The sequence below is a fragment of the Pezoporus occidentalis genome, unplaced genomic scaffold (genome assembly GCF_034315485.1).
Source record: "Pezoporus occidentalis ecotype Australia unplaced genomic scaffold, CSIRO_AGI_Poc_V1 ctg454, whole genome shotgun sequence".
Lineage (NCBI taxonomy): Eukaryota > Metazoa > Chordata > Aves > Psittaciformes > Psittacidae > Pezoporus > Pezoporus occidentalis.
In genome coordinates, this window is record NW_026915785.1 from 1 (window position 1) to 16323 (window position 16323).

General features: G+C 57.6%; 1 protein-coding gene across 1 annotated transcript; it reads left to right on the forward strand.

Moving 5' to 3' along the window:
* Window positions 1-4184: 4184 nt before the first annotated feature.
* On the forward strand, window positions 4185-15433 carry LOC134172392 (solute carrier family 22 member 6-A-like). Its single transcript, XM_062635463.1, has 11 exons — window positions 4185-4285; window positions 8240-8633; window positions 9364-9467; window positions 9582-9736; window positions 10729-10897; window positions 12139-12262; window positions 12355-12470; window positions 12962-13176; window positions 13683-13791; window positions 13877-14080; window positions 15233-15433. Exons 2-11 carry the CDS (start codon window positions 8256-8258, stop codon window positions 15312-15314), a joined length of 1656 nt encoding a protein of 551 aa, XP_062491447.1. The 5' UTR covers window positions 4185-4285; window positions 8240-8255; the 3' UTR covers window positions 15315-15433.
* The last annotated feature ends 890 nt before the right edge of the window (window positions 15434-16323 follow it).

Here is a 16323-nt window from a genome sequence, read left to right on the forward strand (position 1 = left end):
GGGGGGTTGAGGGGTCCTGGATGGCTATTGGGGAGACGAGAAGGGGGTTGGGGGGGTCTTGAGGGGGTTTAGGGGGTCCTGCGTTGGGGTTGGTGGGTCCTGGATGGGTTTGGGGGGGGGTAGAGGGGTCCTGGATGGGTTTGGGGGGGTCTTGAAGGTGTTTGGGGGGGTCTTGAGGGGGTTTGGGGGGTCCTGGATGGGGTTGGGGGGGTCTTGGGGGGGTCGAGGGGTCCTGGTTGGGTTTGGGGGGGGTCTTGGGGGGGTTTGGGGGGTCCTGAATGGGTTTGGGGGGGTCTTAGAAGTGTTGGGGGGGGTCTGGAGGGGGGTTTTGGGGGGGGGGGGGTCCTGGATGGGTTTCAAGGGGGTTTGGGGGGTCCTGTGTGGGTTTAGAGGGGGTCCTGGGGGGTTTTAGGAGGTCCTGGATGGGTTTGGGGGGGCCTTGGGGGGGTTTGGGGGGTCCTGGATGAGTTTGGGGGGTTCTTGAGAGGGGTTTGGAGGGGGTGTGGGGTCCTGGATGGGTTTGGGGGGGCTTTGGGGGGGTTTGGGGAGTCCTGGATGGTTTTGGGGGGGGTCTTGAAGGTGTTGGGGGGGGGGTGCCTTGAGGGGGTTTGGGGGGTCCTGGGGGTTGTTTGGGGGTCCCTGCATCCCCTCCTTGCCATCGCCCCCCAGGAGGACTCTGAGGACAGTGACAGCGATGGGGAGGAGGAGCCCCCCCCGGCCCCCCCCGCCCCTGCCCCCCTTAACTTCTCCCGGTACCCCAATACCAGCGCCCCCTTTGGGGGGGGTCGGGTGGGGGGTGGAACCCCCCCAAACCTTGGGGGGAAGGAGGGGGGTTAAACCCCCTCCCCCCCCCCATTTTGTCTCCACTGACCCCCCCCTCCTTGTTCCCACAGCCCGGGGGGGCCTTTTGCACCCCTGGGCCCCCCCCCAACGCTGCCGGGGGGGCTCCCCCCAGCCCCCGGCCCCCCCCGAGCCCGCGAGGAGGAGGAGGAGGAGGAAGATTACGATTCCTGACACCCCCAAACCCCTCCTCTTCCCCACCCCCCCCCCCCAAGCCTTTTTGGGGGGGGCAGGGGGGGGTGGGGGGCTCAGTTTGGATCCCAGGATTCCCTTCCCCCTTCCCGGATTCCTGGGGTTTATCCTGGAATCCTGAGGCTCCCCCCACATTCTTGGGGTTCCCGCACCCCATTTTAAAGGGGGGGGGATTAGGGTTGATTTTTGGGGCTCTTTGATGACATTTAATGAGTCAGGGATGGGGGGAGGTTTGTATTGGCTCAATAAAGTTCGTGTTTCCATACATCCTGCTCCCCCCCCCCTCCCCCCCCCAATCCTTGGACCCTCCCCCCTAAAACCAAACCCCTTCCCCCCCCCCAAAACCCCTTGGGCCCCCCCCAAATCCTTCCCCCCCCCCCCCCCCCCCCCCCCAAGGTCCCATTGGGGACATGTGGTTCCTCTCTTGGCCACTAGGGGGCTGCAGCGACCCGGTGGAGCCCCATAGGAGACCCCATAGGCTCTATAGGGTCTCATGGGGGGGGGTTATAGAGACCTAGAGGAGCCCATAGAGGAGCTTATAGGGGATATAAGAGCCCATAAGGGTGTTACAGGGATGTATAGAACCCCATGGCCTATAGGCATCTCTAATAGGGTTTATAGGGGCCTATAGGCACCTCTTATAGGGTTTATAGGGGCCTATAGGCACCTTTAATAGGGTTTATAGGGGCCTATAGGCACCTTTAATAGGGTTTATAGGGCTCTATATGTGCCTCTTATAGGGTTTATAGGGGCCTATAGGCACCTCTAATAGGGTTTATAGGGGCCTATAGGCACCTTTAATAGGGTTTATAGGGGCCTATCAGCACCTCTAATAGGGTGTATAGTGGCCTATAGGTACCTCTAATAGGGTTTATAGGGCTTTATATGTGCCTCTTATAGGGTTTATAGGCGCCTATAGGCACCTCTTATAGGGTTTATAGGGGCCTATAGGCATCTCTAATAGGGTTTATAGGGGCCTATAGGCACCTCTAATAGGGTTTATAGGGTCCTATAGGCACCTTTAATAGGGTTTATAGGGGCCTTTAGGTACCTCTAATAGGGTTTATAGGGCTCTATATGCGCCTCTTATAGGGTTTATAGGCGCCTATAGGCACCTCTTATAGGGTTTATAGGCTCCTATAGGCACCTCTAATAGGGTTTATTGGGCTCTATAGGCACCTCTTATAGGGTTTATAGGGGCCTATAGGCACCTTTAATAGGGTTTATAGGTGCCTCTAATAGGGTTTATAGGCTCCTATGGGCACCTTTAATAGGGTTTATAGTGGCCTATGGGTACCTCTAATAGGGCTTATAGGGACTATAGGAGCCCCTAGAGTTTATAGAGACCTATAGGGGCTCATAAGAGGGTTTTTAGGGGCCAGATGTGGTTTATAGGGCCTATAAGAGCACATGGGGGTGCTAAAGGATCCTATAGGAGCCCTTAATGGGATTTATGGGGGCCTGTAGGAGCTATTGGGGGGGGGGGGGTATCGAGACCTACAGAATCCCATAGAGGCCTATAGGGGTCTGTAGGGACCCGTCAGAGCTCTATAGGTATCTATGGGACACCTTAAGGGCCTCACTGAGGAGTTCCAAATGCTCTATGGGGACTTTATGGGGCTCTATATGTTAAGTGCTCTATAGGGGCTCTATGGGTCACTGCAGGGCTCTGTGGCTCTCTATGGGTTCTTTATGGCTCCCTATAGGGCTCTGTAAGTCCTCTATGGGTTGCTGTAGGGCTCTTTGTGCTCTGGGGATCCCTATAGGGGCTCTGTTGGTCTCTATAGGGGCTCTGTGGGGCTCTATGGGTTTCTGTGGGGCTCTATGGGTTTTCTGTGGATCTCTATAGATGCTTTATAGGTCTCTGAGTACTCTATGGGTCTCTATAGGGACTGTATGGGTGCTCTATGGGTATTTATAGGTGCTCTATGGGTGCTCTATGGGTCTCTGTAGGGGCTCTGTGGGTACTCTATGGAGCTTTATAGGTGCTCTATAGGTCTCTATAGGGGCTCTCTGGATCTCCATAGGGCTCTGTGGGTGCTCTGTAGGTCTCTGTTAGTGCTCTGTGGGTCACTCTAGATCTCTATGGGGCCCTGTAGGGCTCTGTGAGTGCTCTGTGGGTCACTATAGATCTCTATGGGTGCTCTATAGGTCTCTGTAAGTGCTCTGTGGGTCACTATAGATCTCTATTGGTGCCCTATGGGGCTCTATAGGGCTCTGTGAGTGCTCTGTGGGTCACTATAGATCTCTATGGGGCTCTATAGGGCTCTGTGAGTGCTCTGTGGGTCACTCTAGATCTCTATGGGTGCCCTTTGGGACTCTATAGGGCTCTGTGAGTGCTCTATGGATCGCTATAGATCTCTATGGGTGCCCTATGGGGCTCTGTGAGTGCTCTGTGGGTCACTATAGATCTCTATGGGGCTCTATAGCTCTCTGTGAGTGCTCTATGGATCGCTATCGATCTCTATGGGTGCCCTATGGGGCTGTATAGGGCTCTGTGAGTGCTCTGTGGGTCACTATAGATCTCTATGGGGCTCTATAGGTCTCTGTGAGTGCTCTATGGATCGCTATAGATCTCTATGGGTGCCCTATGGGGCTCTATAGGGCTCTGTGAGTGCTCTATGGGTCGCTATAGGTCTCTATGGGTGCTCTATGGGGCTCTGTGAGTGCTCTATGGATCGCTATAGATCTCTATGGGTGCCCTATGGGGCTCTATAGGGCTCTGTGAGTGCTCTGTGGGTCACTATAGATCTCTATGGGGCTCTATAGGTCTCTGCAAGTGCTCTGTGGGTCACTATAGATCTCTATGGGTGCCCTATGGGGCTCTGTGAGTGCTCTATGGGTCACTATAGATCTCTATGGGGCTCTATAGGGCTCTGTGAGTGCTCTGTGGGTCACTATAGATCTCTATGGGTGCCCTATGGGGCTCTATAGGGCTCTGTGAGTGCTCTGTGGGTCACTATAGATCTCTATGGGTGCCCTATGGGGCTCTATAGGGCTCTGTGAGTGCTCTGTGGGTCACTATAGATCTCTATGGGTGCTCTATGGGGCTCCATAGGGCTCTGTGGGGCTCTATGGGGCCGGCGGGCGGGGGGACCCTGCACCGCGCTCCCGCCGCGCTGGAATCCGCCCCCCCCCCCCCTTCCCCCCCCCCCCCCCCCCCATCCCGGGACTTTTGCCCGAATCCCTCGCTTTTGGCCTCAGCTGCGACGGGAACGGGACGGGAACGGGAACGGGAACGGGACAGGGACAGGTACGGGGAGAGGGAGGGGGATTGGGATCGCGATAGGGATCGGGATAGGGACAGGGACAGGGATAGGGACAGGTACGGGGATAGGGAAAGGGACAGGGATTGGGATAGGGATAGGGATCGGGATAGGGACAGGTACTGGGATAGGGATTGGGATAAGGATCGGGATGGGGATTGGGATAGGGATAGGGATAGGGATCGGGATAGGGATTGGGATAGGGAACGGGATGGGGATTGGGATAGGGACAGGTACTGGGATAGGGACACGGATCAGGATCGGGACTGGGACAGGGACAGGGATTGGGATAGGGATAGGGATAGGGATAGGGATTGGGATAGGGATGGGAACAGGGACAGGTACTGGGATAGGGACGGGGATCAGGATAGGGACAGGGATAGGGAGAGGGATTGGGATAGGGACAGGGACAGGGATTGGGATAGGGATGGGAACAGGGATCGCGATAGGGACAGGGGTCGGGTTTGGGATAGGGAAAGGGGCAGGTACTGGGATAGGGATGGGGACAGGGAATGGGATAGGGATGGGGAGAGGGATTGGGATAGGGATGGGGAGAGGGAATGGGATAGGGATGGGTACAGAATGGGATAGGAAAAGGGACAGGGATAGGGAGAGGGATTGGGATAGGGACAGGGATCAGGATCGGGATAGGGATTGGGATAGGGACAGGGATTGGGATAGGGATTGGGACAGGGATGGGAACAGGGACAGGTATCGGGATAGGGACAGGGATCGGGTTTGGGATAGGGAAAGGGGCAGGTACTGGGATAGGGACAGGGATAGGGATTGGGATAGGGATGAGGACAGGGAATGGGATAGGGATGGGGAGAGGGATTGGGATAGGGATGGAGAGAGGGAATGGGATGGGGATGGGGACAGAATGGGATAGGAAAAGGGACAGGGATCGGGATAGGGAGAGGGATTGGGATAGGGACAGTGATCAGGATCGGGATAGGGATTGGAATAGGGATTGGGATTGGGATCGGGATGGGGATTGGGATAGGGACAGGGGCACGGATAGGGATAGGGATGGGAACAGGGACAGGTATAGGGATAGGGACAGGGATCGGGTTTGCGATAGGGAAAGGGGCAGGTACTGGGATAGGGCCAGGGATAGGGATGGGGAGAGGGAATGGGATAGGGATGGGGACGGAATGGGATAGGAATGGGGACAGAATGGGATAGGAAAAGGGACAGGGATCGGGATAGGGACAGGGATAGGGAGAGGGTTTGGGATAGGGAGAAGGATTGGGATAGGGACAGGGGCAGGTACTCGTATAGGGACAGGGATAGGGATGGGGACAGGGATTGGGAGAGGGATTGGGATAGGGAGAGGGATTGGGATGGGGATTGAGATAGGGACAGGGATCGGGATTGGGATAGGGACAGGGGCAGGTACTCGTATAGGGACATGGATAGGGATGGGGACAGGGATTGGGATAGGGAAAGGGACAGAGTTTGGGATAGGGAATGGGAGAGGGATTGGGATGGGGATGGGGACAGGGATTGGGATTGGGATGGGGATGGGGGCCAGGCTGGGGACATTGGGGAGGGGACAGTGGGGTAAGGGGATGGATCTGGGGTAGGGGAAGTGATTGTGGGGGGGGAACGGGCACAGGTTGGGGACTTGGGGGGGGGACATGGGGGGGTTGGGGACTGGGGGGGTTGGGGACGGGGGAATGGGGTGAGGGCATCAAGGGGGGGGATATGGGGGGGGAGGGGCCTGGGGGGGGGTTGGGGACAGGGGAATGGGGTGAGGGCATCGGGGGGGGGGGGGATATGGGGGGGGAAGGGACAGGGGGGGGGAGGGGGGGGACATGGGAGCTGCATCTGACCGGATGTCCCCGACCCAGGGAGCCTCGGGGGGGGGGGGAGGGAGGGCGCGTGACGCAAGAGGGTCCCTATAGGGGGTGTCCCCATGCCCTGGTGGCCCCATGGGTGCCGGTGTCCCTGTGGGTGCCCCTTAGGGTTGATTTCCCCATGGGTGCTGCTGTCCCTATGGGTGCTGCTTAGGGTTGATGTCCCCATGGGTGCCGCTGTCCCTACAGGTGCTGCTTAGGGTTGATGTCCCCATGGGTGCCACTGTCCCTATGGGTGCTGCTGTCCCTATGGGTGCTGCTTAGGGTTTATGTCCCCATGGGTGCCGCTGTCCCTATGGGTGCTGCTTAGGGTTGATGTCCCCATGGGTGCCACTGTCCCTATGGGTGCTGCTGTCCCTATGGGTGCTGCTTAGGGTTGATGTCCCCATGGGCGCCGCTGTCGCTATGGGTGCCATTGCCCCCATGGGTGCTGCTGTCCCTATGGGTGCTGCTGTCCCTGTGGGTGCTGGTGTCCCTATGGGTGCCCCTTAGGGTTGACGTCCCCATGGGTGCCCCTGTCTCTATGGGTGCCACTGTCCCTGTGGGTGCCCCTTAGAGTTGATGTCCCCATGGGTGCCGCTGTCCCCCTCTGACACTGTCCCTAAGGGTGCTGGTGTCCCTATGGGTGCCACTATCCCCATGGGTGCCACTGTCCCTATGGGTGCCACTCTCCCTATGGGTGCCACTTAGGGTTGATGTCCCCATGGGTGCCGCTGTCCCCCTCTGACACTGTCCCTATGGGTGCCACTGTCACTGTGGGTGCTGGTGTCCCTATGGGTGCCAGTGTCCCTATGGGTGCCAATGTCCCTACAGGTGCCAGTGTCCTATGGGTGCCACTGTTCCTATGGGTGCTGCTCTCCCTATGGATACCAGTGACCCCATGGCTGCCAGTATCCCCATGGGTGCCACTGTCCCTATGGGTGCTGCTGTCCCCATGGGTGCCCCTTAGGGTTGATGTCCCCATGGGTGCTGCTCTCCCCATGGGTGCCTCTGTCCCCATGGGTGCCACTGCCCTATAGGTGCTGCTGTCCCCATGCGTGCCCCTTAGGGTTGATGTCCCCATGGGTGCCATTGTCCCCATGAGTGCTGGTGCTGCTATGGGTGCTGCTGTCCCCATGGGTGCCCCTTAGGGTGATGTCCCAATGGGTGCCACTGTCCCCATGAGTGCTGGTTCTCCTCTGGGTGCTGCTATCCCCATAGGTGCCCCTTAGAGTTGATGTCCCCATGGGTGCCACTGTCCTCATGAGTGCTGGTTCCCCTATGGGTGCTGCTGTCCCTATGGGTGCCATTGTCCCATGGGTGCCACTGTCCCCATGAGTGCTGGTTCCCCCCTGGGTGCTGCTGTCCCTATGGGTGCCATTACCCCATGGGTGCCACTGTCCCCATGAGTGCTCGTTCCCCTCTGGGTGCTGCTGTCCCTATGGGTCCCATTACCCCACGGGTGCCACTGTCCCCATGAGTGCTCGTTCCCCTCTGGGTGCTGCTGTCCCTATGGGTGCCATTACCCCATGGGTGCCATTGTCCCCATGAGTGCTGGTGCCCCTATGGGTGCTTCTGTCCCCATGGGTGCCCCTAGGGTTGATGTCCCCATGGGTGTCACTGTCCCCAAGGGTGCTCGTTCCCCTCTGGGTGCTTCTGTCCCCATGGGTGCCATTACCCCATGGGTGCCACTGTCCCCATGAGTGCTCGTTCCCCTCTGGGTGCTGCTGTCCCTATGGGTGCCATTGTCCCATGGGTGCCATTGTCCCCATGAGTGCTGGTTCCCCTCTGGGTGCTTCTGTCCCTATGGGTGTCATTACCCCATGGGTGCCATTGTCCCCATGAGCTCTGGTTCCCCTCTGGGTGCTTCTGTCCCTATGGGTGCCATTACCCCATGGGTGCCATTGTCCCCATGAGTGCTGGTTCCCCTATGGGTGCTTCTGTCCCCATGGGTGCCCCTAGGGTTGATGTCCCCATGGGTGCCACTGTCCCCATGAGTGCTGGTTCCCCTCTGGGTGCTTCTGTCCCTATGGGTGCCATTACCCCATGGGTTCCGCTGTGCCCCCCTCTCCTCTCACACTCCCCCCCCCCCCCGGGTACCAGTCCCGGTGCCCCGGCGATGCCGTTCGGGGCGGTGCTGGCGCAGGTCGGGGGCCTGGGCCGGTTCCAGGTGCTGCAGACGACGCTGTTGGTGGTGCCCATCCTGCTCATGGCCAGCCACAACCTCCTGCAGAACTTCACCGCCGCCGTCCCCCCCCACCGCTGCCGCCTCGCCACCCCCTTCAACACCACCCCATGGGCGCCGGGTGCCACCTGGGACCTGCCCAATGGCACCCGATGGGGGGGGAACGGCACCTTCGAGGCCACCCTTGGCTCCTGCCTGCGCTACGTGGCCTCGAGCTCCGGTAACGGCAGCGCCGGGCCCCGGCGCACCGAGCCCTGCGGCGATGGGTGGGAGTACGACCGCAGCACCTACGTGGCCACCATCGTCACCGAGGTGGGGACGTGGGCATGGGGGGGGGGTGGTGGTTACGGTGGCTGGGGGGAAAGGGGCCCTGGGGGTGGGAAAGGGGTGGGATGGGGTGGGGATGGAGGGGGTGGGGAGGATGGGGGTGGGGGGTGAAGGGGATGGGGGATGGGGGATGGATGGATGATGGATGATGGATGGATGATGGATGTTGGATGGATGGTGGATGATGATGGATGATGGATGGTGGATGATGATGGATGGTGGATGGATGATGATGGATGATGGATGGATGATGGATGATGGATGGATGGTGGATGATGATGGATGATGGATGGTGGATGGTGGATGATGCATGGATGGATGGGTGATGGATAGATTATGATGGATGATGGATGATGGATGGATGATGGAGGGATAATGGATGGATGGGTGCTGGATGGATGATGGATGGATGATGGGTGGATGATGGATAGATGATGGATGGATGATGGGTGAATGATGGATTCATGGATGGATGGGTGCTGGATGGATGATGGATGGATGATGGGTGGATGATGGATAGATGATGGATGGATGATGGGTGAATGATGGATTCATGGATGATGGATGGATGGATGATGGATGATGGATGGATGAATGGATGGATGGATGATGGATGATGGATGGATGAATGGATGGATGATGGATGGATGATGGATGGTGCATGATGGATGGAGAAGAGAACAGAGCAGGACCTCGCCTCATCACATCCCTGCAGTGGGACCTGGTCTGCAGCTACCGGCAGCTCCGGCAGATGGCCCAATCCATCTACATGGCCGGGGTCCTGGTGGGTGCCCTCGTCCTGGGGGGCCTCTCGGACAGGTAAAGGTGAAGAGAACCCCCCTGGAGCCTCCATTTCTCCCTTGGCCATTGCCCCCCCCCCAGCACCCAGTGCCTCCCAGTGCCTCCCAGTGCCTCCCAGTGCTGCTATTGCAGGTTCGGGCGCAAGGCCATGCTGATGTGGTCCTACCTGCAGCTGGGGGTGATGGGGACCTGCACTGCCTTTGCCCCCAACTACGCGACCTACTGCGTCCTGCGCTTCGCTGGTGGCATGGCCCTGTCCGGCTTCGGGCTCAGCATCGCCTGCCTGGGTGAGGGACAGGGGACACAGGGGGACATCACCATGGCCATGGGTTGGGATGTCCCAATGGCCATGGAAGAGACAACCCAATGGCTGTGGAGAGGACAACCCAATGGTCATGGGTGGGGATGTTCCAATGGCCATGGATGGAGATGACCCAACAGCCATGGATCGGATCAGCCCAATGACCATGGGTTGGGATGTCCCAATGGCCATGGAAGAGACAACCCAATGGCTGTGGAGAGGACAACTCAATGGCCATGGGTGGGGATGTTCCAATGGCCATGGATGGAGACACCCCAATGGCCATGGATGGGGATGACCCAATGGCCATGGATGGGGATGACCCAATGGCCATGGATGGGAACGACCCAATGGCCATGGATGGGGATGACCCAATGGCCATGGATGAGGATGATTCAATGGCCATGGATGGGGATGACCCAATGGCCATGGATGAGGATGACCCAATGGCCATGGATGGGGATGACCCAATGGCCATGGATGGGGATGACCCAATGGCCATGGATGGAGACACCCCAATGGCCATGGATGGGGATGACCCAATGGCCATGGATGAGAACGACGCAATGGCCATGGATGGGGATGACCCAATGGCCATGGATGAGGATGATCCAATGGCCATGGATGGGGATGACCCAATGGCCATGGATGGGGATGACCCAATGGCCATGGGTGGGGATGACCCAATGGCCATGGGTGGGGATGACCCAATGGCCATGGATGAGGATGATCCAATGGCCATGGGTGGGGATGACCCAATGGCCATGGATGGGGATGACCCAATGGCCGTGTGTGGGGATGACCCAATGGCCATGGGTGGGGATGACCCAATGGCTGTGGAGGGCACAACCCATTGGCCACGGGCTGGGTTGTCCCAATGGCCATGCCTGGACTGCCCCATGGGTGTTGTCACCCCCATGGCCATGGCTGGGCCCATTGGCCATGCCCAGGCCCCTCTGTGTCACGGTGTCCCCGCAGTGGTGGAGTGGATCCCCACGTCCCACCGCGCCATCACCGTGGCCATCACCGGCTTTGCCTACACCCTGGGGCAGATCCTGCTGGCAGGGGTGGCCTTTGCCGTGCCCCACTGGCGCAGCCTCCAGCTCACCGTGTCCCTGCCCTTCTTCGGCTTCCTCCTCTACTCCTGGTAGGACACTGAGGTGGGGTGCGGTGGGATGAGGTGGGATCTGGTGAGACGTGGTGGGATGCAGTGGGATGAGGTGGGATGAAGTGGGATGTGGTGGGATGGGGTGATGCTGTGGGATGAGGTGGGATGGGGTGGAATGTGATGGGATGAGGTGGGATGTGGTGGGATGCGGTGGGATGTGGTGGGATCTGGTGATGCTGTGGGATGTGGTGGGATGTGGTGGGATGGGGTGGGATGGGGTGGAATGTGATGGGATGCAGTGGGACGTGGTGATGCTGTGGGATGGGGTGGAATGTGGTGGAATGTGGTGGGATGTGGTGGGATGAGGTGGGATGTGATGGGTTGAGGTGGGATGTGATGGGTTGAGGTGGGATGTGATGGGATGAGGTGGGATGTGGTGGGATGTGATGCTGTGGGATGAGGTGGAATGGGGTGGAATGTGGTGGGATGTGGTGGGATGTGATGGGATGAGGTGGGATGCAGTGGGATGAGGTGGGATGTGGGTATGTGGTGGGATGCAGTGGGATGTGGTGGGATGAGGTGGGATGCAGTGGGATATGGTGGGATGTGGTGGGATGCAGTGGGATGTGGTGGGATGAGGTGGGATATGGTGGGATGAGGTGGGATGCAGTGGGATATGGTGGGATGAGGTGCGATGCAGTGGATATGGTGGGATGTGGTGGGATGCAGTGGGATGTGGTGGGATGAGGTGCGATGCAGTGGGATGAGGTGGGATGCAGTAGGGATGCAGTGGGATGCAGTGGGATGCAGTGCGATGCAGTAGGGATGCAGTGGGACGCAGTAGGGATGCAGTAGGGATGCAGTGCGATGCAGTAGGGATGCAGTGGGATGCAGTAGGGATACAGTAGGGATGCAGTGCGATGCAGCGCGATGCAGTGCGATGCAGTAGGGATGCAGTAGGGATGCAGTAGGGATGCAGTGGGATGCAGTAGGGATGCAGTGCGATGCAGTGCGATGCAGTAGGGATGCAGTGGGATGCAGTAGGGATGCAGTGGGATGCAGTAGGGATGCAGTACGATGCAGTGCGATGCAGTAGGGATGCAGTGGGATGCAGTAGGGATGCAGTAGGGATGCAGTAGGATGCAGTGCGATGCAGTAGGGATGCAGTGGGGATGCAGTGCGATGCAGTGCAATGCAGTAGGGATGCAGTAGGGATGCAGTAGGGACGCAGTGGGGACGCAGTGACGGCTCCAGGGCCCCATCATCCCCTCCCACTGCAGGTGGCTGGCGGAGTCCGCGCGCTGGTTGGTGCTCTCGGGCAAGGCCGAGGTGGCCGTGAAGGTCCTGCAGCGCGTGGCCGGGATCAACGGGAGGAAGGAGGAAGGGGAGAAGATCACGGTGGAGGTTTGGTGGCCCCATGGAGGGGGGGGGTGTGTGTCCTGGTTTCCCACCCCTGTCCCCACCAACGTGTCCCGTTGCGCAACCCCCACCTCCAGATCCTGAGGTCCCACATGAAGGAGGAGCTGGCTGGGCTCAAGGCCTCCTACACCATCTCTGACCTGGTCCGGACGCCCGTCATCCGCCGCATCTTCTTCTGCCTCTCCATCGTGTGGTGGGGCTGGGGAAGGAGGAGGAGGGAGGGATGGGGTCGCGAGGGAAGATGGGTGATGGATGGTGGATGATGGATGGATGATGGGTGAATGATGGATGGTGGATGGGTGGATGATGGGTAGATGATGGATGGATGATGGGTGAATGATGGATGGTGGATGGGTGATAGATGGATGGATGATGGGCAGATGATTGATGTATGATAGATAGGATGGATGGATGGATGGATGATGGATGGTTGGAAGGATGAATGGATGATGGATGGATGGATGGATGGATGGATGGATGGATGGATGAATGGATGGATGATGGATGAATGGATGGATGGATGGATGATGGATGGATGATGGATGAATGAACAGTTGGACAATCAGTGAATCCAGCCATCCAATGGCACCACCACCCTCATCTCCCCCACCTCAGCTCCCACCCCACAGTAACACCCCAGGTTGGTGCCACCAGCTCAAGGTCCATCCCACTGCCCCGCTCCAGGTTCTCCATCAGTTTCTCCTATTATGGGCTGGCCATGGACCTGCAGAACTTCGGGGTCAGCATTTACCTCATCCAGGTGATCTTCGGCGCCGTGGACTTCCCAGCCAAGGTGGTGGTGACCATCTCACTGAGCTACGTGGGCCGGCGCCTGTCCCTTGCCGTAGCGCTCTTCCTGGCAGGCTTGGCCATCATCGCCAACATCTTCGTGCCCACAGGTGAGTGCTGGGGCCAATGGGACCTCCTGCAGGGCCTGGTCCAGCCCCTGATGTCCCCACCTGTGGGTCACACAACTGTCGTATGCTCCTCACCCATCGCTCCCTTCTCCAGCCGTTGGATTAAGCATCATCTCCATCCAGCCATCCACCCATTCATCATCCTTCCATCATTCATTCGTCCATCATCCATCCTCCATCCATCCATCATCCATCAATACATCATCCATCATCCATCATCCATCATCCATCAATCCATCATCCATAATCCATCTATCCATCATTCATCCATCATCCATCCACCATCCATCCATCACCTATCCATCTATACATCATCCATCATTCATCCATTCATCCATCATCCATCATCCACAATCAATTTTCCATCCATCATCCATCATCCATCCATCATCCATACATTCATCATCCATCCATCATCCATACATTCATCATCCATCCATCACTCATCCATCCTCCATCCCCCATCCATCCATGTCCGTGTCCCACAGAGCTGCAGACGCTGCGCACGGCGCTGGCGGTGCTGGGCAAGGGCTGCCTCTCAGCCTCCTTCAACTGCGTGTTCCTCTACACCACCGAGCTCTACCCCACCCCTATCAGGTACCAGCACCCATGGGTGACACCAGGCATCCCTGTCCCATCTCCTATGGGTGACCCTGGTGTCCTTGTCCCATGGCGGCTGCAGGCAGACGGGGCTGGGCTTTGGCAGCACCATGGCGCGGGTCGGTGGCATCGTGGCGCCGCTGGTGAAGATGCTGGATGAGTCCTACCCCCTCCTGCCCCCTGCTGTCTATGGGGTGTTCCCAGTGGTGGCAGCCGCGGTGGCCGCGTTCCTTCCGGAGACACTCAACATGCCCCTTCCAGACACCATCCAGGAGGTGGAGAGCAGGTGAGAGGGGATGAGGGGTGGATGGATGGTGGATAGGTGATGGATGGATGATGGATGGAAGAATAGGGGATGGATGGATGGATGATGGATGATGATGAATGATGGATAGATGATGGATAGATGGACGATGGATGGATGATGATGGATGATGGATGATGCATGGATGATGATGGATGATGGATGGATGATGGATGATGCATGGATGGATAGGTGATTGATGGATGGATGGATGACGGATAGATGGATGATGATGAATGATGGATAGATGATGGATAGATGGATGATGGATGGATGATGATGGATGATGGATGGATGATGATGGATGATGGATGATGCATGGATGATGATGGATGATGGATGGATGATGGATGATGCATGGATGGATAGGTGATTGATGGATGGATGGATGATGGATAGATGGATGATGATGAATGATGGATAGATGATGGATGATGGATGATGATGAATGATTGATAGATGATGAATAGATGGATGATGGATGGATGATAATGGATGATGGATGATGCATGAATGGATAGGTGATGGATGGATGATGGATGATGTATAGATGGATAGGTGATGAATGGATGGTGGATGGATGATGGATGAATGATGGATGGATGGATGGTGACAGATGATGAATGATGGATAGATGATGGGTAGATGGATGATGGATGGATGATGATGGATGATGAATGATGGTTGATGGATGGATGATGATGGATGAATGATGGGTGATGGATTGATGAATGATGGATGATGGATGGGTGGTGATGGATGATGTATGATGAATGAATGGATGATGGATGGATGATGGATGATGAATGGATGGATGATGGATGAATGATGGATTATGGGTTGACGAATGTATGGATGATGGATGGTAGGATGGATGGATAGATGGATGATGGATTGATGATGAATGTAGGGATGGTGGATGGATGATGGATGGAAGGATGGATGGATAGATGGATGATGGTTTGCTGATGAATGTATGGATGATTGATGGATGCACGGATGACGGATGGACACACATCTGTGTTGGTGCTCACTGGATGGCTGAATTGGCAGAAGCCCCAGTGCCAGGAGCTCCTGATGGGCAGGCACTGGACTTGGCCCCTGTCATGTCCATGGAGTCTCCTCCTCCCCTAGGGCCAAGCGGAAGCCCAAGGAAGACCCCAAGGAAAAGATCCCCCTGGAGCCACAGGAGAAGACACCGCAGAAGGAGCCCTGAGGGCCCATGGTGGGTGGTGGGACACAGCGCCCTGCACCCCCCAATGGGCCCCCCCATCCTCACCTGGGGACGGGGACGGAGGAGTCCTGGGAGCAATAAAGCGGCTCTGGTGGGGACAACGGCTTGGGGTGTTTCTGAGGTCACCTCCACTTGGATGACACCTGGTGACCCTCTTTGAGGTCACCTCCAATGGGACAGTGCCCAAGAGCTGTGTCCCTGAGGTCACCTCCAAGAAGATGGTGCCCCAGAACCCTCTTGTTGGGGGGTCACCTTCCACAGCACCTCATCGTCTTCTCCCTGAAGTCACCTCCGACTGGCCAATGATGAAGAACTGTGTCCCTGAGGCCACCTCCAACAGGACAATGCCCAAGAACCACGTCCCTCCTGCTCACCACTACCACATTGGAGATCACCTCCATCAATTCAACACCCAAGAGCCCCAAACCCCCCCAACTCTTGTCCCATTCGAGGGTCCCCAACCCCTTGAGAAGTTCTCAGACCTCTTGAGTGCCACCACCCCCCTCCAGCCACCCCCATGGTGCCCCTTCCCCTTTTGCCCCCCACTGGCCCTTGCTCCCATCTCCAACGTGTCCCTTGGCCCCACCAAAGCCTTGCTTGGGTTGAGCCCATCAAAGATTAACCCAGTGCCCACGCGCTGACCCGCACCGGGGCCACCTCCTGCCCACAGCCCTGGCTGAACATTAACCCAATGGAGGTCACCCCATGGCCAACACAAGCAGCTCCCCCCCCCCCCCCATCTCCTTCAAGGCACCCACTTGAAGGTTGGGTCCTCTCCAAAAGCTGCTTCTCCCGCTCCACAACGCGACCCTGCAGAAGAACAAACCCAACAAAGGTTTGCCCCAATCCTGCCCCATTTTGGGTGGTTCTTTGGGGTCCCCATGAGTGGTGGGATGTTCTGCTGATGGATTAGGTTCTAGATACCCTTTGGTGGTGCTTGGTGGCCCCAGTGTCCCCCTCGACAACCTTTGTCCTCTCCCTGCCTGCACTT

What these genes read in the sequence shown, in the direction of transcription:
- LOC134172392 (XM_062635463.1), top strand. Translation starts at nt 8,256, where the DNA reads ATGCCGTTCGGGGCGGTGCTGGCGCAGGTCGGGGGCCTGGGCCGGTTC. An exon ending in GCTCAGCATCGCCTGCCTGG is followed by an intron (nt 9,737 to 10,728) that starts GTGAGGGACAGG and finishes GTGTCCCCGCAG; the next exon opens with TGGTGGAGTGGATCCCCACG. An exon ending in ATCCAGGAGGTGGAGAGCAG is followed by an intron (nt 14,081 to 15,232) that starts GTGAGAGGGGAT and finishes CTCCTCCCCTAG; the next exon opens with GGCCAAGCGGAAGCCCAAGG.